The following is a 27,952-nucleotide window of genomic DNA, read 5'->3' on the forward strand; positions in this document are numbered from 1 at the left end:
ACCTAACAGATAAGCGCATAGTACTATGTTGGAAGGTAACATAAAGATTGTAACACCATCCTAACATGTAGGGCACAATTCTTGTAGGCAGCAAATCAGAACCATCCTAGCTGGCAGGGGGTTTAGCCATAAGGCGAAATAAAGCTTTTCCACAGGTGGTACTGTAGCAGGGACTGCCCTGGTTACCTCATGGGTGAAGACACACAATGCTACCAGTAGCAGCTACAAAAATAGACAGTGCTTATCATTTACTTATAATTGTCTCTACGTGTGTTTTAGCAGATGAAATTCTTAGCATTGTCAATGGCAGGGTATTTTCTGGCCTTTAGTAGCTGTGACAAGTAGCTGCTACTAAGTAGCTCTGTATGTCTTCAGCCTTAGATCAATGAGGTGAGGACACCGGGGCACGGGCAGAACATAAGAAATAACAAGAACACCATCAGAAATATTGGGACCCTGTACAAGTAATATTTTTGGGCACCCCCCTCCACCTGTTGACCAAAAACATTACATTAACATTTATTTATAAAGCGCCAACATATTTTGCAGAGCTGTACAATAAGTGGGTTACATACATTGGACATACAGAGTAACATATAAAGCAATCAATAACCGATACAAGAGGTGAAGAGGGCCCTGCCCAAAAGAGCTTACAATCTACAACACACTGTGTTAAAAGTTTTAGACCACATGTGCATTATTCAAAAGACAAAATATTTTTGCCAAAAGGATTATTAAAGGACAAGGAAAGGCTAAATCACTTGGGGGTGCCAAAATGTTAGGAACCCCCAAGTGACTTAAATCGCTTACCTTGTACCCCAGGCTGGTGCCCCTGTTAGGAGAAAACAGCACCAGCCCAGGGTACCTTTAGCGAGTGCTTCCTCCTTCGGCCTTTGTTTTGCAAGGACTAACGACAGGCGCATGCGCAGTAGAGTGAAAAGCCGACTTCTCTGTTAAAGTTCCACTATTCACTCTACTGCGCATGCGTGCGCGACCGAAGACGGAAGGAGGAAGCGCTCTCAACAGGTACCCCGGGCTGGTGCTGTTCTCTCCTAACAGGGGCACCAGCCCAGGGTACAAGGTAAGCGATTTAAGTCACTTGGGGGTGTCTAACATTTTGGCACCCCCAAGTGACTTTGCCTTTCCTTGTCCTTTAAGCCTGCCATCACATCAAGGTAGAATCTTGTAGCAGGTTACTCTAACTTAACTATAGTTTTACTTTCTTAGTTTCTTACCCTCTTGTTTTTTTTTATTTAATTCCAATATATGTTGTTTTCTTATATTTTATTATTTAATAATCTAAGCTTTAGATTTTCTGTATTAAATAATATCCTGTTTTGCACCCTGTCTTTTCTAAGATTAGAACAGACATCAGGTTTTTTTCGGAATGACCTGGTATCAGAAAGCTGCTGTATCTGCAATTTTATAAATAAGCCCTAGGTGTCAGCATAGCAGTACACTACTAACTGCTCCAGAAATCTGCATACTTTAGTTTTCAAGGCCAAATATTCCACTTAGAGTAGGTTTACTCTATAAAACTTTACATTTTTGGAAAGAACAGATTCTGGTTAATCCAGAATAGGCACAACTGTCTTTCTACTCCAAATTACCAAGTTGCAATGCTTGAAGCCAGTTTCTAATTAACGTTAGAAGAGTTTGTGGCACCTTTTAGTACTAAAGAAAAGATAACCCGCAGCCTGAGAACCCAGACATTCTCCACCTTATACCCTCTGATCTGTATATTCTTTTAGTACATTATAGAGCTAAATGCAACATCAGAGCAAAAGATGATGATATCATTACTGCAATATGGTAATTTATATAATATATTACTGTTATTATTAACCTCCTCCTCCTGGTCCAATGTTTGCATGGCAACTGATTTGTCTGTTTAGTACGGGGTTGAATAATACTGTAGCGACAGCTCTACTTCAGCCTTGGGAAAGGATCCCTTGGTTCCTAATATTACTACTTTTTCCCAGGTGTGCCTAAATCTAGAGTATGTTAATAGTAGCCTTTATTAAACCACTGTGCAGCATGTAGGCATTTTCACACTAGTAATTCTCTAGCATATGCCAAAGGGGCTGCTGAAAAATGCCATACATGTCACTATTTAGTGGGCTGGGGGTGGCTGTTTGATCCTCTGTGTACTTGAATTTCCAGGGCCTATTTTGTAACCCAGTGCAGGCCTGACTTGCACCCCTCTCTCAAAGAAAGTTATGGCACTCCCCATTTAATGATTAAGGACTGGGGTGTAACTGTATCAGAATAGTGAAATGTCCCCTACTTTTTATGCACTATAAACCTCAACCTCATGCTACATATAATTTGAATCAATTGGCCAGTAACAAGACCAAAAACAACAATTTCAGCACAATCCTTCTGTAGGGATGCATGCCCAATAATGGGATACTCTTTTTCATAGATCACCCCAGCAGTTTAGTCCTGTTCAGTAACAATCACTGTTCAGTTCTTTCACAGTTCATGTTACAGTAGTATATACACAGCCAAAACGTCAACTTGACAGGTGGGCGGAGCTATGACGAAGACCGGTTAGCCCCGCCCACTGCGCATTATGGCCCCGCCCACTGCGCGGTGGCCATTTTGAGACGCCATTTGGCCCCGCCCACTGCGCATTATGACCCCGCCCACTGCGCAGCGGCCATTTTGAGTCGCCATTTTGAGTAATACCCATAATGCCCCTGTGTTATGCTCCACCCATTGCGCAGCATTGCCCCTCCCACTGCGCAGCAGCCATTTTATGATAATGGTCCGCCATTTTGGGTGTTACCCACAATACCACGCGTTGGTAAGTTGGCGCCATTTTTTGAAATGGCAGCCCTCCCATACATGGTGCCTGTGTGAGCGCCACCATGTGGTTATAAAATGGTAATGCATTATAGATACATAATAACAAGAATATAAACCTCTATGTTAGCGGTACCTAGCGGTTATGATTAATATTACAGGATGATATCGAAGGCATGCCCAGACAAGTATTTTTGGAAATGGTACCGTGTCCGGACATGTTTTATAGCTGATTCCAACATGTCCAGGCTTGTTAGCGTGCTTTCATAGACATGCGCAGTCTTGTTTATGAAAGACCGCTTCAAGATTTATAGTTGCATACAGGAAAGTTTGTAGAAAAAACACACAGACTCACAGTTTTACAACAACACGCACAAAGTATATTCTCAGTTTTAAGTTTTAGATTAACAAAATCACTTACCATTCTCTAGTAGTTCATAAGAGATAAAACAACATTCCCAATTTGACAAGGAGCTGATACAGCTGGTAATAAGACGTGGTAGAGTAAACCTTATTTCTTTTGCCACAGGATATGGGGCTTTATGATGACCTTGCTAAACATTATAGTTCGTGATCAAACTTCACAAGTTGTCCACAATCGGATTTCAAAGTAGGGATTCAAAGTAAAAGAATTAACAAATTTCAAAACTTGTGAAAAGCATTTCCTCAACTTAAAATAATACAGGAACCTCTACTGAAGCCTTTGTTGTGGGCCGTGTATGGTGTTGATAAGATAAACATCTTAGTATATACAAGAGCATCCCCTGAGATTCAAAGTGGGGATTAACAAATTGCAAAACTTGTGAAAAGGGATTTCCTCAACTTAAAACAGTACAGACAGCTCTTAAGGACCCATTGCTGTGTACTGGGTATGGTGGTGATAAGATAAGCAAATTACCGGTGCTCTAAAAAGAGAGAGACGGCAAGTTTAAATTTTATCTAACAATATTAATTATGACTAATGAAGTATTAAAAAAAGCATACTATACACCGCAAAATATAGGTAGTTTTGGTGGTGTGGAAAATTTGTATCAAAATGTAAAAAATAAAGGAATAAATCGAGGAGATGTAAAACAGTGGTTGTCCACACAGGATCCTTACACATTGCACAAACCTTTACGACGGAATTTCAAGAGAAACAGAATTTGTGTTTCAGATATAGATTCTCAATGGCAGGCTGATTTGGTGTCTATGACTGATTTTGCAAAGTATAATAATGGTTTAAAATATATCCTCACAGTAATCGATGTGCTTTCAAAATATGCATGGGTAGTTATGTTACCCAATAAAACTGGAGTCACTGTTTCAAAAGCTATTGAATCTATATTTATTAGTGGCCGTATACCCCAAAAATTACAAACCGACAGGGGCAAAGAATTTTTGAACAGTCGTGTAAAGGCATTATTTAAAAGATACAAAGTAGACCACTTTGTAACTAACAACACTGTAAAAGCAGCTATCGTGGAACGTTTTAATAAAACGTTAAAATCAAAAATGTGGCGCTATTTTACAGCAAATAATACATACCGTTATGTAGACGTTTTAAAGGATCTAACATACAGCTACAACCATACAGTCCATAGCACAACACATACTAGACCTACCGATGTAACAAGTGCTAATTCACTTACTGTTTGGAGAAATATATACTCTGACTACTTTAAAACTAAAAAAATTAAACCAATCCTCAAGCCTGGTGATCACGTGAGAATTTCAAAATATAAAGACATATTCAGTAAAGGCTATGAACAGAGCTTTACAGATGAAATTTTTATCATTACGGCGGTAAACACTAGAGGCGTTAAGCCGGTTTATAGCTTGAAGGATACCAACGACGAACTAATCGAAGGTACATTTTATGGTGAAGAAATTCAAAAAATACCTGAAAATTACAATCGTGTTTACAGAATTGAGAAGATATTAAAGCAGAAGCTTGTAAAAGGTAAAATTTTTTATTACGTCCGGTGGCTTGGATACACGGATAAATTCAACAGCTGGATCGAAAAAAAACAATTAACGGCAGTTTAAAAATATACTACAATGGAGGAGGAGGCATTCTATATTACACTGCCTAGTAACGCATCACATAGTACATTTCCTCAAAATGAAATATCTAACTATACTGTAAAATTATCCAAGCCGGTTATGCTACGCGGTGAATGGGAGGTCGGTTTGACAGAAATACAGTACCCACATACCTGGAATACTTTAGAGACTGATGAAGGGCTATTCTATGTTGGAATTCACGGTGGACCCCTGAAAGAACTAAATGTGAAGCCAGGTTTGTACAGCAGCGTTAAAGATTTGGTGAAAGCAATAAACGATAAAATCGAAGCTTACAAATCACCTACTTATGATGTGAAGCTGCGTTACGATGAGTTAGAAAGAATTGTGACTGTAAAAGGGACACACAGCTTCTTAGCCGGCGACAAGCTGACTCATATTTTAGGTATTGACTCTAACAATTTCAATGACAGTATTAACGGCCAATTATGTGCGGATATAAAAGCAGGCTTTTACACACTTTTTGTATATACTGATATTATCAGGCCTCAGAGGATTGGTGAGTTTTACACACCTCTGCTTCGTACAGTCCCCATAACTGGCAGTAACAATGAGATTGTTACACAGCAATTTATAAAGCCCGATTACCTACCTGTCAGTAAACATCATTTCGATAACATCACAATCGAGATAAAGAGTGATCAGAACAGAAACGTGTCATTTAAGTACGGGAAGGCCATCGTTAAACTTCACTTTAGGCCGAGACGGGCCTACTATTAAAAACAATATGGTAGCTGTTAAAAACTATGGGGAGCCGCATATTTACAGCTCATATTATAAGGCACAAGCTGGTAGCGGAATAGCTGGCTTTCATGGCACTGCTTATCAGCATGGAAGGGGCCTTGGAGGATTATTTAGAGCTTTGATTCGCCAAGCAGTTCCTCTCTTTAAACGCGGTATAGATATCGTAAAACCTCATGTAAAAACGGCGGCTAAAAATATAGCCAAAGATGTTTTTGGTAAAGTTTCAACAGCAGTGATGAATAAATTAACCAGTGATGGACAGGCTGGTTCTGGTTTAGTCTACATAGGTAAAAACAGACCTACTAAGAAACGGAAAAGGGCCCCATCACATCCGCCATGGGTATCGCAAAACCAAAATAAAAGGCGCAGATGCAAAGGCAGTAAGAAACAACATTGTGGGAAACGGAACAAAAGTGACATATTTTAAGCTCTAACTAAATTTCTGAACGAAATCATGGCATTTATCCATACATCATCAGTTGAATGTGCAAAATCTGAACTGGATCTTTTTGAAATCCCACCCACACAAACAAGTGTAGAAAAGAGCTTTTATGTAGAAGTTCAACCGCTGTCCGCTATTACTGATACCTCGCCGCTGGAGTTTTACATTGCCGGTAGTGGTGAACATTACCTAGACCTTAACAATACGCTGCTTTACATCACATGCCGAATCTTAAAAAATGATAACACAATACCAGCTGATGGTGCACGTGTGAGTTTAATCAATTATCCTATAGCAACATTATTCAATCAGCTGGATGTCACCTTGGGTGACAGACTCATATCGCAATCTAACAACTTGTACGCCTATCGGGCATACATTGAGACTATTCTTAATTACAGTACGGATGCTTTATCCACACAGTTCACAGCTGGTTTGTTTTACAAAGATACACCGGGCCAGCATCATACCCGTGTTCTGGATGGAGATAATGAAGGTTTCACAAAACGTGCTCGGTTGATGGAGCGTGGAAAGACTATTGAATTACTAGGCATATTACACGGGGACATTTTTCAACAGGATAAATTATTATTGAGTGGATTAGATCTGAAAATCAAACTTACCAGAAATAAGGATCTTTTTTGCTTAATGTCGTCAGAGGTTGATCCATTTAAGGTTCAAATTTTAAACGCGTCTCTTTTTGTTAAAAGAGTTCAGGTATCACCAGCAGTGCGCATAGGGCATGCTCAAGGACTTTTAACAAGTAATGCAAAATACATTATTGATCGTGTTAGCATGAAAGTTTTCAGCATACCCGCAGGCAGTCGTGTCTGCAACCAAGAAAATCTGTTTTTGGGACAGCTTCCTAAATTGGTAATATTAGGCTTTGTTGATAATGAGTCATTTTCTGGAGCTTATAATAGAAATCCGTTATGCTTTTATCATAACTACGTGTGTTTCGCCGCATTGTACGTTGATGGAATTCAAATCCCCAGCAAGCCTTATCTCGCCGAGTTTGAAAATGGTAACGCTATTAGGGAATATATGTCACTTGTACAAATAGCCGGTAAAAAGAGCGTTGATTCGGGTTTTTTAATAGACAGAGAGTCATTTCTTGGTGGTTATACTCTATTTGGTTTTGATTTAACTCCGGACCAAGAAAGCAGTAGCCATTTTTCTCTGATTCGTAATGGCAACCTAAGAGCTGAAATACGTTTTTCAAGAGCTTTGGACAGGACTGTTAATATGATAGTGTACGGAGTGTTTGATAATATTATTGAAGTAAACCAGAGACGTGAGGTTCTGTATGATTTTCTCTAAGTAAAAAACCATGAATACATTGGAGCTAACGCGGATTTTAACTGCTGACCCCTGCACCAGGCATATATTTGCGGGAGTTTTACCCTGTGATCTTTTACCAATACACAAACTGAAAGATTTACCGGCTGCATTTATTATAAACACTCACAATTCAAGACTGCCTGGTGAACACTGGCTAGCTGTCTATATTGATCATAAAAGACATGTACTTTTCTTTGACTCTTTTGGAATATCACCCCTGAGCGGATTGTACCCTGATGAAATTCTATGCTTCATAAAGAAAAATGCTGATAAAATTATATTTCACAATGAACAGTTGCAAAGTTCTCTCTCAGCTGTGTGTGGGGAATTCTGTATATTTTTTATTCATCAAATCTGTAGTGGTTTATCGTTTAAAAATGTACTGAGTTATTTTACCAATGATTTGAAACAAAACGATCAATTGGTTTCACGTTTTGTATGGAAACACTTGCGTAGTTTAAGAATTAAAAATGTACAATGTAAAAGCTTACAGTGTTGTACTACGTATTGTAAACACAGCTAATAGGGCAGTAACAAAATAATCTAATGTATGTATCATGCATTTAAAACCATTTTGAAGTTAAAACTGATTTGAACTCTGTAAATGCACATGGTTGTGTTTCAATAAAGTATCAACTTTTATAGACATTACAAAATTTTTTCATTATTTTAATTATATTGTGTATTCATTAAAGTCTAGTGGACAAAAGGCTTTACAGGAAATGCTAATTTAAAGCCTACTGGACAAAAAGGACTTACAGGATATGCTAATGGAGCTGGTTATCTGTTTCTGATAAGACTGTGTAATGGCTAGTGGGGGATGAACAAAGATAGGTGTATAAAAAAGATCAACTCAAGTGCTGAGAAACTATATACATCTTCAGTATATTACAAAACTGAATAAGAAGACTGCATACACACGGACGGACTAAGAATGGACGCTGTCAATATAACTAAGGTAAAATAATTCTAACGTTCTTATTTTTCTTGAAAACTGTTTTTTCCTGTCTCTTTTAGTACTAATTCATTTATTTATTGACCTAAATACTAAGATAAATCTACTATAGACGCTTATCTTATCTACTCCCCCTAAGTTAGTATTGTCAGCCTATTAATAGTATCTCTAATATAGTTTTACATGATTTTTAATTTATTTTAGTGTTTTTCTTTAGTGTCTTTCTTCAATGTTATTATTAAAGTTTTGTTTATACAGTATTAATTGTTAAGGTATAAGTCTAATTAATAGCCCCAATTTTTTTTTTTTTTTGTTTTGTCTTTTAAAATAGTAGTTACGGTTTTACATAGTCTCGTAGTGAGGAAATTGTACTATTTATTTGTTATAGTATAAATGATTAGTATCCTGGAAATGTATTCTGGAAATGACGTTGATTTCTACGCCACAAATGTTTTTAATCCTTGTTTTGTGACAGGATGAAACCAGTCAGACACTAGCTGAAAACAAGGACGGGCAGACCTCCGGACAGTTGAGGGGCGGTATGTAAGCATTACTAAAGATTAATAAATTCGAACTGTATTAGTCATATATGTAAATGAATCCTTATGCCGTAATAAGAATTAATATAACCTTTGGACGGTTTTTACTGTGTTTTGTATTTATATATGTCACTAGTTATATCTTATAGCGTACATTTCATTATTCAACTGTTTAGGTACTCACAAATCGTCTCATAGAGAGGTGATTCACGTGCTTGTTGATGTGCACAGATCATTTGAATCCGCACAGCCTGGAGACATACATTTACCATTAGAAGCTCAATCCAACAAACCAGTTTTCGGTAAGCAGAGAAAATAAGCGGTTTGAGTTAGCTAATACATTTTGCACGGCATGAAATAGTAAGCATGTTTTTTTATCCCTATAGTCTCAAAACTATCCTTAACAAGAAGACGGGCTGCTAAGTTGTTGACTGCTAAAAATAATCATAATGAGAATATTGTTCAACACAGAGTATTATCATCAGTAGAAAACATACCTATACAGCCTAACACATTAGGGTTTGGTGAGTAAAGCCGAAACATAAACTCTAAATTTTTACTATGTATTACATATTTTTTATTTAACATATAACATCTCTTTTGTTTCCATACAGATACAAAATTACCTTTAACAAAAGCCCTACATGATAAGGTACTGAAAGCGCCAACCAACCGCACCTACGATTTTGAGCCAGCATCTACATCATCATCTAAAGATACCAGAGCACAATTATCCTCATTTGCAACCATCAAGATACAGAGTCATACGTCGGCACTGGGGAGCAGTAAAGTTGTTGGTGAGTCTGTAAGCAAAGCACCAATACAACAAGCAACTATGCAACAAAATAGTGATAATTTATATGTATGTAGAACGCCAAGTGTTAAGCCATCTGTGAGTCATGTATCAAAGCCTGTAGAGGTCACAACTAAAAAACCACGATTTGGCCATTCCATAGCAAACACTAACACGGCATTATTGAATAAAGCAGCTAAGAAGCAAAGCTTTAATAATCATAACTGGTACACATGGTACACCCACCAAACTGACTTTTGGCACAAGTTACAGGGTACTATTAAGAATATAATAATAGATGTTACAGCCTTATTGGCCCTACCCTCTGAGAATGAATTATTATCCAAAGTTACTGAATTGAGTGAGAAACTTTACAATGTGAATAAGGCATTTAGACGTGGTGTAGAACGTTTACCACAAACTATTGTCGATAATGCACACTCATTGCTCAACTCTTTTGTGCCTACACCATTACCAACCAATAATGCCCATGACACAGTAAAATGGCTTTTAGCACAGTGTAGTGTCTGTTGGGGTTTAAGGTCCGTTATTAATTCAGTGTTGAATGAATTTCAATGTTTATTATCAATGTCTAATGAGAGAATGAGGTCTGTAATGGCATCAAAACTAAAAACTAGATACAATGCCGTAAGCAATGTGTTTCGTTGTGGTCTAAGATGTATGATTGGTAAAGGTTTAAAAACTAAAAGTGTTAGATACCTACAACACAAAAAAAATGTAAAATATCGATCCAAGGCTGTAAAAAAAGCTATAAACACACTAAGATCATTAAGGCGTACAGTCCCCGTTAAAAGGCGGCACTGTAAACCTTATTGTAGTGTGTCTGGATCTAGAATAGCCTCAACTGTAAACCACAACGTTAATCCCGATACAGTAATGCCTGGTAGTTCATCTACCGTACCTGCCGAAGAAATAATGCAGTCACATATACAATACTCACCAGTGGTCCATCAAAATGCCATTTCAAATACACCCAATGAAATATCTGTACAGAATGAAACGCATGACCAAAATAATGGCCTTGAAGATTCTGTGTATTTGGAACATATTAATCGTTTCCAAAAATCACGCGACAAATTTAATGTTCTTGAATATTATGAACATTTTAGATTTGTAAATTTAGAGAAAATGCCATCATTTAAGGATGCTGTTCATTCTGTACATGGTGCTATCCAAGGTTTATTAGATGGTATGATGCCTGATATAGGGCATCATGATTTGATTCAGTTGAGACTTGATGGTGACGGCCTCAGCAATCCTTTGTATTCTATCAAAAGATCCAAGGACAGCTTAAATGCTGAATCCTTTTTGAATGATGTTTCCAAATTATTACAGAGTAATGCTGAGCTTCTTGGAAATGGAACATTAAGACTAGTCGTGTCGATTGTCAAAAATAGAGTTGGGGGAGTGTTATCTCGAAGGCGTGTGAGGTCCACACCCTATAGTCGTATTATAGCTAAGAAAAGGCGCTGGCTTTTTGACTTAAACAATGAAAATAATAACCTGTGTCTAGCTGGTAGTGTTTGTGCAATTTTAGCAGAAAAAGACACAGCAGACTCTGTATTGTTGGAAAGAGCGCGTGCAATTCATGAAGCCTTGGGAATACCTGATGACCAGTTAGTTAGTTTTAGTGATATACCCGCTTTTGAAAAATACCTCAATGTTACAATTAAGGTATACTACCATAGCCAAGGAGAGTGGCGTGTTTTCCACACACCGGGGCCTTGTAGAGTTAAGTAAGTTATTTTTATATACCACGAGGGTAAGCACTACTATGGAATTAAAAAAAATGAGTGCATTCCTAGGCTATGAACATTTTTGCGACTACTGTCACACACCATTCCACCATAAAAATGAACACTCCTGTCATTACTTTTGTAAATCGTGTCTTAGACGTGATTGCACTGAGGTATTATCTGAAATACCCCGATGCCCCAGTTGTCGCACATTTTGTCGTTCAAAAGAGTGCTTAAAACAACACAAAAGTCTAGCCTCAGCAGGAAAAATAAAGTGTAGGCTTAAAATATTTTGTGATTCATGCGGTAATTATGTCATTAGAGAAAAACACACAAAATGTCCGGGTCTCAAATGTAATGTTTGTTACGCAAACATAGAGACCTATGATGGTCATGTCTGCTACATGAGACGAATCAAGCCTGAGGCTGAGGCTGTAGAAAAATATATTTTTTATGATTTTGAATGCATGCAGGAAACAGGCGTTCATATCCCAAATTATATATATGCTCTACCGCTTAACGGTGATGAGTATTGGGAGTTTCAAGGGCCCACATGTCTGAGTGATTTTGTCACCACATTCATAGATAAAAAATTTAGTGGTTTTACATTCACAGCTCATAATGCCGGTCGGTATGATTCATATTTCGTGGTACAGCAATTGGTGAAAGAGCACATTAAAATAGATTTGTTGACTCAGGGTGGTAAACTGTTGTGTGTAACTGTAACTGACTTAGGCATCAGGTTTATAGACTCTCTTAATTTCCTACCAATGAAGCTCAGTAAATTGCCTAAAGCATTAGGTTTCCAGGATTGTAAAGGTTTTTTTCCTCATTTCTTTAATACCGCAGAAAATCAAAATTATATAGGTGCCATGCCATCCAAAGAATTTTATGGTTATGAATATATGATGCCCGATGAACAGGCTGACTTTATAGCCTGGTATGAAGCAAACCAAAACAATGTGTTTGATTTTCAATACGAGCTTAAAAAGTACTGCATTCAGGATGTTAAAATCCTGAAACAGGCCTGTGCCTGCTATAGAGATAGCGTAATTGAGATGACAACAAAAACAGTGACAAAATATAGTTCAAATGAGAATGTAGAGCCAACTGAAATTACATATGAAGTTGACCCTTTTGAATATACTACGCTGGCGTCAGTATGTATGGCCATGTACAGATTAAAGTTTTTACCTAAAAACACCATTGCCATTTTACCACCTGACAACTACAACAAAAATCAGAAGCGTTTCTCCACACCAGCAATACAATGGCTGATGTACACAGCTCACAAAGAGGGCATTTCTATTCAGCATGCTTTACATGGTGGTGAAAAAGCTGTAGGCAATTACTTCTTGGATGGCTATGCATTTATTAACGGTAAACATGTAGCTTTTGAATTCCAGGGCTGCTTTTATCACGGCTGTGATATTTGCTACTCTGGAAAGGATTTTAACAGAGTAACTGGAACCACTTTTGGTCAACTGAATCATAAAACTCAAATCAAAATTCACCACCTAAAGTCGGCGGGGTTTGAGGTCCGGGAGATGTGGGAGCATGATTGGAATACACAGGTAGAATCTGACATTGATCTAAAGACATTCCTTTTAGAAAAAAACCTTCCTCAGCCACTGCAGCCCCGTGATGCCCTTTATGGTGGTCGTACAAATGCTATTAAGATGTACCACAAAACGGCACCAGGTGAGCAGATACACTATTATGATTTCACAAGTTTGTATCCCTTTGTGAACAAAACAAAAAAATATCCTAAGGGACACCCTAAAATTATTTGTGAAAATTTTAAGTCTTTTGATAATTACTTTGGCATTGCTAAAGTAAAAGTCTATCCTCCTAAAGACTTATTTTTTCCTGTGCTCCCTGTAAAAATGAACGGAAAACTAATGTTTCCATTGTGTCGCACATGTGCCAGTATATGCCAAACGATGCCGTGCTCACACAACAGAGAGGATCGTTCTTTAACAGGTACATGGTGCACAATTGAAATTCAAAAGGCATTAGATATGGGCTACAGACTGGGTGAGATTTTTGAAATCTGGCACTTTGATAACACCACTGATAAGCTTTTTGAGAAATATATAAAAGTACATCTCCGTGACAAGCAGGAAGCCTCAGGGTACCCCAGTTGGTGTACTGATGCGAAAAAAAAACAACAGTACATTGACGATTACTATGAAAAAGAAGGGGTATTGCTGCGTAAAGAACACATAGAGCAAAACCCTGCAAAAAGACAGATTGCAAAGTTGTTTCTGAACTCTTTGTGGGGGAAATTTGGTCAAAAGTCAAATTTGCCATCTACATGTATAATAACTGATCCTGATGTACTTTTCAAATATGCCTTTTTACCCCAGTATGAGGTTTCATCCCTAGATTTCCTAGACGATGACACAGTAATGCTTAACTGGAAGTATGCTAAGGAATGCGGTACTTTTTCACGCAACACTAATATATTTATAGCCTGTTTTACAACTGCATATGCTAGATTAGAGTTGTACGATCTTTTGCACAAATTGGACGAGCGTTGCCTTTATCATGACACTGACTCTGTTATTTTTGTAAGCAAACCTGGTGATTGGAACCCACCTCTGGGTGACTATCTAGGGGAGCTAACCAGTGAGTTACCACCTGATACTTACATTACAGAATTTGTATCTGCAGGGCCGAAAACATACGGCTATAAGTTATCGACGGGTAAGACGTCATTAAAGGTTAAAGGCATAACCCTAAATGCCCGCAATATCCAGCTGATGAATTTTGATAGTTTAAAGGATTTGGTGTTGGACTATCCGCAAAATTCGGATTATCAAAAAAAGATTGTGATTCGTCAAAACGGTATTGTTAGAAATAAAAAACTTTGGCAGATAGAGACCCGACCCCTGCAGAAAACACAAAAGTGTGTGTATGATAAAAGACGACTGACAGGCGGATTTAATAGTGAAGCATTTGGTTTTACTAAACATGGACACTAGGTTGCAACACCCTTTTTCATGTATATTAGCTGGTCCATCTAATTCAGGAAAAAGTTTTTTTGTAAAACAACTTTTGTACAATGCTAATACACTATTATCGCATAAACCTGATAACATTATTTGGTTTTATTCGTGTTGGCAGTCGCTTTATGATGAATTGATGCAGAAACTCCCCAATATACAGTTTATAGAAGGCTTACCTAATAGTTTTACAGATGATGTATTATTTCCATCTGATAAAATTAATTTAACAGTTGTTGATGATCTCATGGAGGCTGCTAGCGAAAGTTCTGAAATTGAGAAAGCATTCACCAAGTACGTACACCATAGAAATCTTAGCATCATGTACCTTGTACAAAACGTGTTTTGTCAAGGTAAAAAAAGCAGAACCATTAATTTAAATACTAAATATATGGTTCTATTTAAGAACCCCAGGGATAAGTTACAGATTACAACTTTGGCTAGACAAATGTATCCTGGGAAATCGCAATTCTTTTTAGAGGCTTTTGAGGATGCCACCAGTAAACCTTATGGCTATTTACTTGTAGATTTACGCTCTACAACCCGTGAAGATTACAGATTAAGGGCTGGTCTCTTTCCACCTGAGCTGCCATTGGTGTACATTTTTAAAAAGCAAGGCTCTAAAAAGAGGTGATTTCAGAATGACGTGTCATTAGATGTGTTTTTATATGTTCTGTTAACATGTCTAAGAGGATACATCGCAATTGGCAAACTTTAAAACTTCTTATGATGGCTACACCTCATCAGAGAAAGGCAATTTTGTGTTCAGCATCAGATGACTTGATCACCACCATTTGTGAGATAGCACTGAACACTCTTAAAGGGAAAATACCATTAACAAAACACCAGATTGGCGTCCTTAAAAAGTGGCGTAAAATTATAAAAACGCTAAGCAATAAAAAATCTTCCATTGTTAAGAAGAGACACTTAGTGAAGCAATCAGGGGGCTTCATAGGGCCTTTGCTGGCGGCTGCATTACCGCTACTAACTGGGCTCTTTACTAATCGCTAATGGAGCATGCTGAGAAAATGTACCTAGTTCCTAAACAGGATTTAGACCGTTTACAGCAAAACTCTGAGCGAAATTTACATAAACAATCGTCTATTACCAGCCAACTCGATGTTGAAATTGCTGATATTCTTCAAAGAAAAGATTTAAATGATGGTGAAAAGGTATATAGATATACATCAATTTTACAAAAGTACTTGGTACATGCTAAACAGAACGAGAGAGAAAAGCTAAGTTTAACACTTTTAATGCCTCCTAGAGAATCTACAACAGCTACAACTCAAGATCACCCTAGAAATGCTGATATATCTAGCACAACTGATGCTATGACCCAGGAGGTTATTAATAATGTGAATCCCCGCTTTAGGAAAAATGCTGAATTGCTACTCAGTAAAATGTCGCAGTCTAAACATACTGTGGATTGGAATGAAAAAGGGGAACTTGTTTATAAAAGCGTTACTATACCAGGGTCAAATATACTGGATTTAGTTCGTTGTGTTACCCAAAGCCATTATGTTGCTGCACGTAAAATGCCTCATGGCTGGACCACTTTTCTACAGATTCTAGCCCAGTTGAATATACCATCGTCAGTTGTTGGGAATAGTTTGCATAGAGAATATCTAAATCAATTAAAAACAATGTCTGATTCAGCAAATGTATCTATAGACACCTATAAGTCACCGGTGCCTTTTAAACACCCTGTAAGACGTAATATAGCTTTAAGTACCACTGAATCAATAACGCCCAACAGATACTTATTACCCAGAAAACGTTCTGGGGCTCTGATACAATCTATTGATTGGTTGAATTTTTAAACATGTTAATAATTGTATATTTTTCTGATTGTATGATATTGTATTTACCTTTTCATATGATTGTATATTTATTATATCAACAATTAAAAATGCATTAATGTTATGTTTTACTGAATTTACTATGTTCTAATGGTAAAGGTAAATGTTCATGTTTTGTCTTCCTTAAATAAAAAAATAATTTATGTCAATTTAAAACTGTGAGTCTGTGTGTTTTTTCTACAAACTTTCCTGTATGCAACTATAAATCTTGAAGCGGTCTTTCATAAACAAGACTGCGCATGTCTATGAAAGCACGCTAACAAGCCTGGACATGTTGGAATCAGCTATAAAACATGTCCGGACACGGTACCATTTCCAAAAATACTTGTCTGGGCATGCCTTCGATATCATCCTGTAATATTAATCATAACCGCTAGGTACCGCTAACATAGAGGTTTATATTCTTGTTATTATGTATCTATAATGCATTACCATTTTATAACCACATGGTGGCGCTCACACAGGCACCATGTATGGGAGGGCTGCCATTTCAAAAAATGGCGCCAACTTACCAACGCGTGGTATTGTGGGTAACACCCAAAATGGCGGACCATTATCATAAAATGGCTGCTGCGCAGTGGGAGGGGCAATGCTGCGCAATGGGTGGAGCATAACACAGGGGCATTATGGGTATTACTCAAAATGGCGACTCAAAATGGCCGCTGCGCAGTGGGCGGGGTCATAATGCGCAGTGGGCGGGGCCAAATGGCGGCTCAAAATGGCCACCGCGCAGTGGGCGGGGCCATAATGCGCAGTGGGCGGGGCTAACCGGTCTTCGTCATAGCTCCGCCCACCTGTCAAGTTGACGTTTTGGCTGTGTATATACTACTTGTTACATACTGTATAGTAGAATGACTTGATTACAATCTCTGCCCTAGGAGTAGCACCAATATTTGAGCTTACATAGTTACATAGAGTTAAAAAAGACCAGAGTCCATCAAGTTCAACCCATCCAAGTAAACCCAGCACACACAACCCACACCTACCAATTTATACACTCACATACATAAACTATATATACAACCACTAATACTAACTGTAGATATTAGTATCACAATAGCCTTGGATATTCTGATTGTTCAAGAACTCATCCAGGCCCCTCTTAAAGGCATTAACAGAATCTGCCATTACCACATCTCTAGGAAGGGCATTCCCCAACCTCACTGCCCTCACCGTGAAAAACCACCTACGCTGCTTCAAATGGAAGCTCCGTTTCTCTAATCTAAAGGGGTGACCTCTGGTGCGTTGATTGGTTGATGTGTGGAAATCAGCAGTAACCAAACTGCTCACAAAGGGATATGCTTGTGCTAAGAAACTCGGGGCAACTACATTCTATTGCTATGCAATTGCTATGCCATTCTCCCTCAGCAGCAGCCCAAAGAGTGGAGTCTCATAAGGGCCACCTCCTGGCGGACCTCTTGTAGGAGGTCCAAAAATAAATTTGGCCCCCCTGTTTGGGAGGCAGCATCCCGTGCTCCTGGGGGTGCTTCTGGCGCTGCTGGTGGTGCTGCTGGAGGTGCTGGCTCTGCCTGATCATTGGCAAGCTGGGGATCCTGTGCAGGAGCCGGTGATGCCTCTGCCTCTGCCTCTGCCTCTGCCCCATTATCACCCTGCTCCACCTGTAGCCATTCGTCTGTCAATGAAAGAATTTCAGTTTGAGAAAAACAGCACTTGCTTTTGTACCGAACAAATGATACAGGCTGAGATGTGTCATGTAACTACAGGAAAACCATTATCTATAAGCATGGCAGGTATGGGGCAGGGCATCTATAAGCATGGCACGTATGGGGCAGGACATCTATAAGCATGGCAGGTATGGGGCAGGGCATCTATAAGCATGGCAGGTGTAGTGTTCAACAGCAACCCTGTTTTAAGATGTTTGTTATGTTTTGTTAATGTTTAGTGCTATGCAACACTGCTGACATTAGAGGGCGCCCTTTCCAGCAAACCAGATAGTATCATAGTCACTATGGTATGACAGTCATGTGAGCCATTATGGTGTCATAGCCATGTGAGCAGAGCTGGCAGCCTAACAGTTTGTAAAATAAAGCCTATAGCAAAAGCCTCTGTGTATGTGTGGGTCCAAACCTTACAGAAGGTATGGGGCAGGGTATCTATAAGCATGGCAGGTATAGGGTAGGGCCTCTATAAGTATGGCAGTTATGGGATGGGAAACACCATTAAGAGATAATCTCTATTTAAATAATCTGCAATTATGGCAAAAATAGCAAATTAAATAGGAAACAAGTGAGTGGTAATTTAGAAGAAAAATCTTTATATTAATTTTTAATAAAATCTACCTTCCACTTCTCCCCTCAGCTCTTCCACAAGCTCTGTGTGACGTCTTTTGACGTCACTCCACAAACGCTGCAAGACGTGGACACTAAGATTGACCTGGTGATCCCGTCTGAGGCGCCGCCGCAGTCTCCTAATAATCCCCCTGCGGAGGGATTGGATCCCAGGAGTCCCTGCTGGGATATTGTCATATCCCTCCCGGTGCAGGAAGGATATAAAGTACCGCAGCTGCGCCTCATTCATGTTCCCAGGTCCAGCCATGTCCACGCCTTGCAAAGTTTTCCAGTCCTACTGGTCACAGAGCAGGGCACCAGGTATTTATACTAGGGACACACCCTATTGACGCGCGCGCCGCGTAACGCACATGCGCGCAAATTACCGTGCGAGTGTTGAATTCTTCGCGCTCCGGGCTTGTCGCGCGCACGAATATTTCGTCGCGAAACGTACATTTGTTCGCGCAAGCGTATATTTCGTCGTGTAGGTGTACATTTGGTCGCGCAAGCATATATTTTGACGTGCACGTGTGAATTTTTACGCACAGGCCTCTAGTTTGACACGTAAGTGACAATTTTGACTATTCTGCTATTGTATTGAATGAGCCTCAGAACCATTATGCTTTTTTGGCTTGCACCTCCATTAAATAATTCAATTAATTATAATGAAATGCAAGCCTTCAATACAAGTACATTATTAGGAGCCTTAACAGACCCCAAACCAGACGAAATTTGATGATATTGCGGCAGCAGCAGCAGGAACTTTATTATTATGTTGGGTTGTTCTTCGACATCAGCTGATTCTTTCACTTTTTCTTCTTATTCTTAGCGCCCCCCATTTTCTAAACGCTACTCCTCCTACAGTTTTAGGGGTACAACACCCAAACTCCACACACTTCCTCACCCTATAGCGGACCAGGTTGCTTGTGCTTTTCTAAGCGATCCCGCCCTCGTCTTTTTGTGGCGCCCCTCTGAACCCCCCAATTTTCCCATTGACTTTGACAGGGAAGATTTTCAAACTAGTGCCACTCTTACAGCTTTGAAGCTACACCCCCCAAACTTGAATAACATAATCATGGGGTCACCCCGAATTACACAGCAACATTTGTTGAATGACTTAAAGTCAACAACAGCCAAACTTCACCCATTGACTTTTATGGGGAAACTGAAACTGCTGCCAATCTTACACCCCCCAAACTAGAAGTAATGGGGTCACCCTGAATGAAAACATAAGGATTGTAAATTATTGTATTATTATTGTATTATAAATGTATTTCTATAGATGTCACCAAATATATCCTTATTTATAATAAACTTGTGTGAAGTAAATTATTTTCATTATTTATTTATTTGATTTCTTTTTTTAATTGTTTGTTTATTTATTTATTTATTTGCCATCATCAATCAATATTGCAATTACTTAGCTTCAAAATGTTCCACATATAATTGTCCACTAGGGACTAAATAAGTTTCAATGTACAGTTACTCCTGCCGCAATGGTCAATCTCAGCCTGTTACTGAGCACCTATAAAATGATCGACAGCAGTTATCACTAAACACCTAGAAGGCAGAGACAATATCATCACTTTATGCCTTGTGCTTTCATACCAACGTTTTTACCTCAGCACAGGCAGTTGGCAATACAATGCTTCTACATTCGAAAAGGGGAGGAGGGGGAAGGGAGTTTACCAATGCATCAAACTCCCCCACCTCCTCCGTAAAAATCAAAAGCATCCAATGACCAAACTAAATTACCAATTAGAGCTTACATAAAATTAAATATTAGGAATTGAAGCTTTTTGCCTACATACCACTGATTTTTACCTCGGCATAAGTTTTTCAATGCCACGGCGGTTCTCTAATAAAAGATCTTCCCATTACAACAGCATAGATCTCTCACTTTTCAAATCAAATGGCAATTATCGCCAGCAGCTGATCTTGGTTAAAACCTTGTGCCTATATACCATCACTGTTTTACCTCAGCACAGGCTTTTGGGATCAGACGGCGCAAATTGCAGCACGGAAAATTCTTGTGCCTACAGACCAACGATGTTTACCTCAGCACAAGTTAAGAATTCAAATGGCAATTATCGCCAGCAGCTGATCTTGGTTCAAACCAACCAAGCAGCAGCAGCAGGTTATTAGAAAACAACAGACCACAAATTAGAAGACATTGGTCCATATTTTAGCAGAAGTCGCAACAATATAATTAGGAGCCATTTCCAGCCCCATAGTAGATGATATTTTGCCGAAGTAGCAACATTGCTAGTAGCCTTGATAGGCCATAATTAGAAGAAATTAGACGATACTGTGGCAGCAGCAGCAGGTTATTAGAAAACAACAGACCACAAATTAGAAGACATTGGTCCATATTTTAGCAGAAGTTGCAACGGTATAATTAGGAGCCATTTCCGCCCCCAAAGTAGATGATATTTTGCCGAAGTAGCAACATTGCTAGTAGCCTTGATAGGCCATAATTAGAAGAAATTAGACGATACTGTGGCAGCAGCAGCAGGTTATTAGAAAACAACAGACCACAAATTAGAAGACATTGGTCCATATTTTAGCAGAAGTCGCAACAATATAATTAGGAGACATTTCCAGCCCCATAGTAGATAATATTTTGCCGAAGTAGCAACATTGCTAGTAGCCTTGATAGGCCATAATTAGAAGAAATTAGACGATACTGTGGCAGCAGCAGCAGGTTATTAGAAAACAACAGACCACAAATTAGAAGACATTGGTCCATATTTTAGCAGAAGTCGCAACGGTATAATTAGGAGCCATTTCCAGCCCCATAGTAGATGATATTTTGCTGAAGTAGCAACATTGCTAGTAGCCAGTATAGGCCATAATTAGAAGAAATTAGACGATACTGTGGCAGCAGCAGCAGGTTATTAGAAAACAACAGACCACAAATTAGAAGACATTGGTCCATATTTTAGCAGAAGTCGCAACGATATAATTAGGAGCCATTTCCAGCCCCATAGTAGATGATATTTTGCCGAAGTAGCAACATTGCTAGTAGCCTTGATAGGCCATAATTAGAAGAAATTAGACGATACTGTGGCAGCAGCAGCAGGTTATTAGAAAACAACAGACCACAAATTAGAAGACATTGGTCCATATTTTAGCAGAAGTCGCAACGGTATAATTAGGAGCCATTTCCAGCCCCATAGTAGATGATATTTTGCTGAAGTAGCAACATTGCTAGTAGCCTTGATAGGCCATAATTAGAAGAAATTAGACGATACTGTGGCAGCAGCAGCAGGTTATTAGAAAACAACAGACCACAAATTAGAAGACATTGGTCCATATTTTAGCAGAAGTAGCAACGGTATAATTAGGAGCCATTTCTGGCCCCATAGTAGATGATATTTTGCCGAAGTAGCAACATTGCAAGTAGCCAGTATAGGCCATAATTAGAAGAAATTAGATGATACTGTGGCAGCAGCAGCAGCAGGTTATTAGAAAACAACAGACCACAAATTAGAAGACATTGGTCCATATTTTAGCAGAAGTCGCAACGGTATAATTAGGAGCCATTTCCAGCCCCATAGTAGATGATATTTTGCCGAAGTAGCAACATTGCAAGTAGCCTTGATAGGCCATAATTAGAAGAAATTAGACGATACTGTGGCAGCAGCAGCAGGTTATTAGAAAACAACAGACCACAAATTAGAAGACATTGGTCCATATTTTAGCAGAAGTCGCAACGGTATAATTAGGAGCCATTTCCGGCCCCATAGTAGATGATATTTTGCCGAAGTAGCAACATTGCAAGTAGCCAGTATAGGCCATAATTAGAAGAAATTAGATGATACTGTGGCAGCAGCAGGTTATTAGAAAACAACAGACCACAAATTAGAAGACATTGGTCCATATTTTAGCAGAAGTAGCAACGCTATAATTAGGAGCCATTTCCAGCCCCAAAGTAGATAATATTTTGTAGGAGTAGCCACAATATAATTAGGAGCCATTTCCAGCCCCAAAGTAGATGATATTTTGCAGGAGTAGCCACAATATAATTAGGAGCCGTTTCAGACCCCAAATTAGAAGAAATTAGAATTTAAGAAAGAGTAGCAACATTGTAAGGACCCTTGATAGGCCACAAATTAGAATATGATATGAGATGATATAGTGGCAGCAGCAGCAGCTAAATTATTAGGGGAGTATAAGGCAGCAATTGAGAGAGGAGGGTACATCTGGGAGGAGAGGAGGAAGGAGAGGAGGCTAGTCCCTGATGTCAGCAATGGGCACATGGATATCCCCGCTTATCCATGCCTCATTCATTTTAATAAATGATAGCCTATCCACGCTGCCAGTGGATAGGCGTGTCCGCTTCTCCGTGACAACCCCACCTGCGGCACTGAAGACACGCTCTGACAGGACACTGGCAGGGGGGCAAGCCAGCACCTCCAGAGCGTATTGTGCCAGTTCTGGCCACTGGTCGAGCCTCGACACCCAAAAATTCATGGGGTCATCATCAGTGTGCATGGCGTCCTGCACACTCACAGACCCCATGTAGTCAGCCACCATATTATCCAGCCGTTGTTGGTGGTGACTTTGGGTGCTAACCAGGCCTGCTGCTGCCTGGCGAGGCTCGAAGAAGCTTCTCCACACATCCATTAGATTCCCACCACCTCTAGCTGTGCTGCTGCTGCTGCTGCTAGACTCCTGTCTCTGCTGGATGTGTGGAGTAGTGGAGGCCTGAGTGTCAGGCAGGGGGAAGGCCTCCATCAGCTTGGCGCACAGAGCCCTTTTCAATTGACCCACCCTCCTCTCTCTCTGGCTGGGTACAAGGAACTGCGCCATCTTTTCCTTGTACCGTGGGTCAATCATTGTAGCCACCCAGTAATCCTCCCGGTCTTTAATGGCGCAGATCCGGGAATCACTCCGGAGGCATGTCTGCATATGGGCAGCCATGTAGAAGAGGTCATCTCCTGCCTCCTCCCCCTGCTCTGTGTCTTCCCAGCCGCGGACAACAGCTGGGGTGGTAGGGTGGCGTGGGCCCTGCTCCCCCTGCTCAGCAGGCACCCAGTCCTCCTCTCCTTCATCCTCCTCATTAGGCATGTCCTCCTCATCATGCCTCGCAGCCCCTTCCACCTGCCTACGGGGCCTGCACTCCTCCTCCTCAGGCACGTCACCCTCCTCTAGCAGGCCATCCAACGTGCGCTTGAGGAGGAAAACCAGGGGTATAATGTCGCTCACACACGCATTGTACCTGCTAACAAAGCGTGTGGCTTGCTCAAAGGGGGCAAGTACTCGGCAGAGCTGCCTCATCTGCTGCCACTGCTCTGTACTAAAATAGCCCAAATTTGCCCCCTGAGTACCCCTGGCACTGTGCTCCAGCAGGTAGTTGCTGACCGCCCAGCGCTGCTCTACAAGGCGCTCCACCATGTGCAGGGTAGAATTCCAGCGCGTCGGCAGGTCACAGATCAGCCGGTGGGGTGGCAAACTATGTTGCCGCTGCATCCGTGACAAAGACGCGCTGGCGGTGGGGGACCTGCGGAAGTGGCCGCATACCCTACGTGCCTTCTCCAGCACAACTCCCAACCCTGTGTAGCTCTTCAGGAAGTGCTGAACCACAAGGTTGAGAACATGTGCGAAGCAAGGCACGTGGGTCAGACGGCCTAGATGGAGGGCGGCCAGCAGGTTGCGACCATTGTCGCACACAACATTCCCTGCTTGGAGCTGGCGGGGAGTGAACCACCGCTGCACCTGAGTTTGGAAGGCGGCATGGAGCTCAGGTGCAGTATGACTCCTCTCTCCAAGGCAGAGGAGTTGCAGCACAGCCTGGCAGCGCTTGTACTGCACTGAAGCATAAGTGCGGGGACGCTTCAGGGGTGGCTCATCCATAGTGGAGGAGGAGAAGGAAGTGGCCATGTGGGGTTTGCCCTTTACCCCACGGGGAGGCACCTCTAGCCTGAGGGGAGTCCTGCTGCCTGCACCCTCCCCAGCACTCATGAGGGTGACCCAGTGGGCCGTATAGGAAATGTATCGCCCCTGCCCATGCCTGCTGGTCCAGGTGTCTGTGGTGCAGTGCACCCTGCCCCCAACAGCATAGTCGAGGGACAGGGACACATTATCCACCACCTGCTGGTGGAGGGCAGGGACGGCCTTCCTGGCAAAATAATGGCGGCTGGGGATCCGCCAGTTAGGGGCAGCGCAGGCCATCAGCTGACGGAAGGGGGCTGCATCAACCAGCTGATAGGGCAGCAGCTGCACTGCCAGAAGTTTTGCCAGGCAGGCATTGAGCCTCTGCACTGGAGGAAAGAGGTGCCTTGCGGCCAAGGAACTGGGGGAGGGAGACCTGCCGGGACAGGGGCTGTGCAGATGGCAATAAGGAGGAGGAGGAGACAGAGGGGGCTGCAGAAGAGGCAGAGCTGCACAGTGGCCGCCTCCTACTGTGAGCCTCAGAATCCTCTTCCCTTGCTACAGGGATTGGGGAGCTAGCACCTGTTCCCTGGGGAATGGGAGGAGGTGGACAGGAAGCACCGCTGCCACCCGGTGCCCTGCCACTTTGGTGCTGCTCCCACGTCATCCTGTGATGACGTTTCATATGGGAACTTAATGCTGATGTTCCCATATGTGACCCTGTCTGCCCCCTACGTACTTTCTGTCGGCAAAGGTGACAGACTGCTACTGACGGGTCCTGACTCTGGCACGTAAAAAATGCCCACACTGCTGAAGTGCGGGCCACCACCTTGCCTGCTGTGGAGGGCTGGGGACCTGAAGGCTGAAGGTCCCTGCCCATACGCCCAGAGCCTGTGGACCCAGGTGCAGTGCTGCCCTGTTGCCTACCCCCCCTAGCAGTGGTTGGTGGGGTCTTCTGCTTCTTTGGGGCCGGCTCTTCATCAGCATCACTAACAACAACACACAGCTCCCCCTCTGAACTGCTGCTGTTATCCTCCTGAGCCGGCACCCAGGATCTGTCCCCATCATCCTCAACATCCTCCCCCAGATCAGACCCTGCATCCACATCCACATCTGGCTCATCAGCCTGCTGCCCTGCCATTAGGGGACCCTGCCCAACATCCCCTACAGCTGATGTGGTGTGCTGTGCCACATACACCTCCTCCTCATCAGACAGGAATGCCCCCCCCATACCTGTCTGATCATCAAAAAGATCCTGGGTGTCTGGGCTGAAGTCCACCTCAGGATCAAATAATAAGGGGGATAGCATGCCCCTTATCACTGAGCTAGCAGGTGATGCCACCTCCTGCTGCTCACTAGAGTCTGCAGCAGACGAGGTAGCCTGGGTGAGCCAGTCCATAACTGCCTCTGCCTGCTGCGACTGCTGCGAAGTGGTGGCAAAGAAATCTGGCTAAGTCTTGCGACTGCCAGTTGCCCCACTGCGACCTGCCACCTGCTGCTGTTGCAGCTGCTGCTGCTGCTGTGACTGCTGCTGTGGCTGCTGCCCTATATTGCCCAGACTGGGCATAGCACGTGTGCTGGGCTCTTGCCCACAGCCAGCACCATGGCTTCTCCCACCTAAACCACCCTTGCCTCCCACCCCACCCTCACCACCCACACCTCCCTTCCTCCCACCCTCACCACCCACACCACCCTTCTTCCCACCCTCACCACCCTTGCCTCCCATCCCACCCTTCCTCCCTCTCCCACGGCCCGTCATACTGGACCAACTAAAAAAGAAAAAAAAATAGGGGGGGTTGGATATTTGGGGGAAGGTAGGGATAAATAAATAAAAGACTAAACCCCAGAAGTGTGCACCCACAAGGGATACACACACACAAACAAAGACAGACAAACGTAGCCCTAACAAGGGCTCTTGGGTCTCACAGGGGAACAGGCAAGCAGAAGAGGGAAAGCAGTGAACTGAAATCCACAACTTCCACTTGCACTGACTCACAGAAAGCTCTAACAAATCCTACCTAACAGACAACACCTCTCACACCTCAGCTCCTACTCTATCCACTACCAAAAACGCACTGAGTAATGGCCGCCTCTGCACCTCCTTATATGGACAGTGGGAGGGCTCCAATCTAATTGGCTGATGTGGAAGAAATGGGCAAGGCTAAAATGACGTTTCCGTTTGTTGCGCGTTTTTTTTTTGTCGCACAGCGGAAAAATCGGCGCACACATCAAAAATTGCCCACACGCGACTAAAATTGGGCGCTCGCGGCAAAAATTGCTCGCGCACGACCAAATTTGGCCGCGCGCGACAAAAAATTTTGCCGCGCGGCGAATTTTTGCTGCCGTTTCGCGAAACATTTCGCCGGCGGCGAAACGCAGAAGTTCGCCGCGAAACTGACGCTGACGAATTTTTTCGCTCATCCCTAGAGGCCACACATTTTACTCCCGAGCTACTGGTTGGGGACCACTGCATAGAACAACGCTTATCATCATGGCTCTTATTTAGTGTTGTAAGACCGCCTCAACCTCTGTTGTTCTCAATGAAAGATCAATATTCAATATTATCATGACTTCGTGTTTAAATAAATTTGCATTATGTCATAATCTGGATTCACAATTTATTTTGTTGATATTTATTCAGTTCTTTGTTTTTAAATGAAGTTATTTTATGGGTTGGTTTTAACACCTGACAACACATTACATGTCCCAATGAGAAAAAAGGAGATTACTAATTGATGGGGAGGTGTAGAAGTTGTGTGTTGGTGTGACTAGTTTGTATGTCAGTATAACAGTATGGTATAATGGTATATGCAAATGGTATAATTTGAACCTAAAAAAGCTGGTCCTCAACAAAGACAAATAAATTGTGCCAATGAAACACTACTTCACTCAGTCTCACCATTGGTTGAATTAGCACGTTTATACCTGTGAGCAGTAACACCACTTCAAGGCTTAAACCTTGTTACTGGCAATTCACACGCCCCAGGGGATATTCCATGTGAATAATTTGCCATTGGGTCCCCTTAGTGAAATGCCAACTCACTTGTAACACAAAACATGACAAACAGGACAATAACAAGGACAACACAAGTGGCTTAAAATGCACATGTCTATGAAGTCCTACACTATGCTCATTTAACTTCAACTAAGGAGAAGATTAAAAATCCCCATCTGAAGCTGCTGCCAATTTGCCCCAAATAGGGAAAAAACCCTTGGCCTGATTTGTATTCCCCAACCATGTACTTACTGTTCTTGGTAGAATGGAGGTTGTAATCTTTCCTCCTCCAGTTACACCCAATCGATGGATTCATAAAATGGCTGCCACTTGATATCTTTTCGCAGCCAAGGCGTTGCTTCGGATTCTTTTTGAGTAGCTAATGGATCAATGGACAATTATTTGAATTCCAGCAACTTAACAGAAATGGAGGACAAAAACAGTGTATATTTGTGAATGTTTAGTACTTCTATCCTACT

The 27,952-nt window shown here is 41.5% G+C and overlaps 2 protein-coding genes across 3 annotated transcripts in view; one reads left to right on the forward strand and one right to left on the reverse strand.

Moving 5' to 3' along the window:
* mreg (melanoregulin) overlaps positions 1–27,952 on the reverse strand; it is a 77,268-nt gene that overhangs the window by 25,732 nt on the left and 23,584 nt on the right. For both annotated transcript variants that reach the window (XM_031892665.1, XM_031892666.1), the window contains one exon: positions 27,726–27,852. The gene's annotated coding sequence lies outside the window, so the exon portion shown is untranslated. The remainder of the gene's footprint in view (positions 1–27,725; positions 27,853–27,952) is intronic.
* Positions 6,071–7,378, forward strand: LOC116407818 (uncharacterized protein F54H12.2-like). The gene has a single exon (XM_031893858.1). It carries the CDS (start codon positions 6,071–6,073, stop codon positions 7,376–7,378), a length of 1,308 nt encoding a protein of 435 aa, XP_031749718.1.

Source organism: Xenopus tropicalis, chromosome 9 (assembly GCF_000004195.4).
Source record: "Xenopus tropicalis strain Nigerian chromosome 9, UCB_Xtro_10.0, whole genome shotgun sequence".
Lineage (NCBI taxonomy): Eukaryota > Metazoa > Chordata > Amphibia > Anura > Pipidae > Xenopus > Xenopus tropicalis.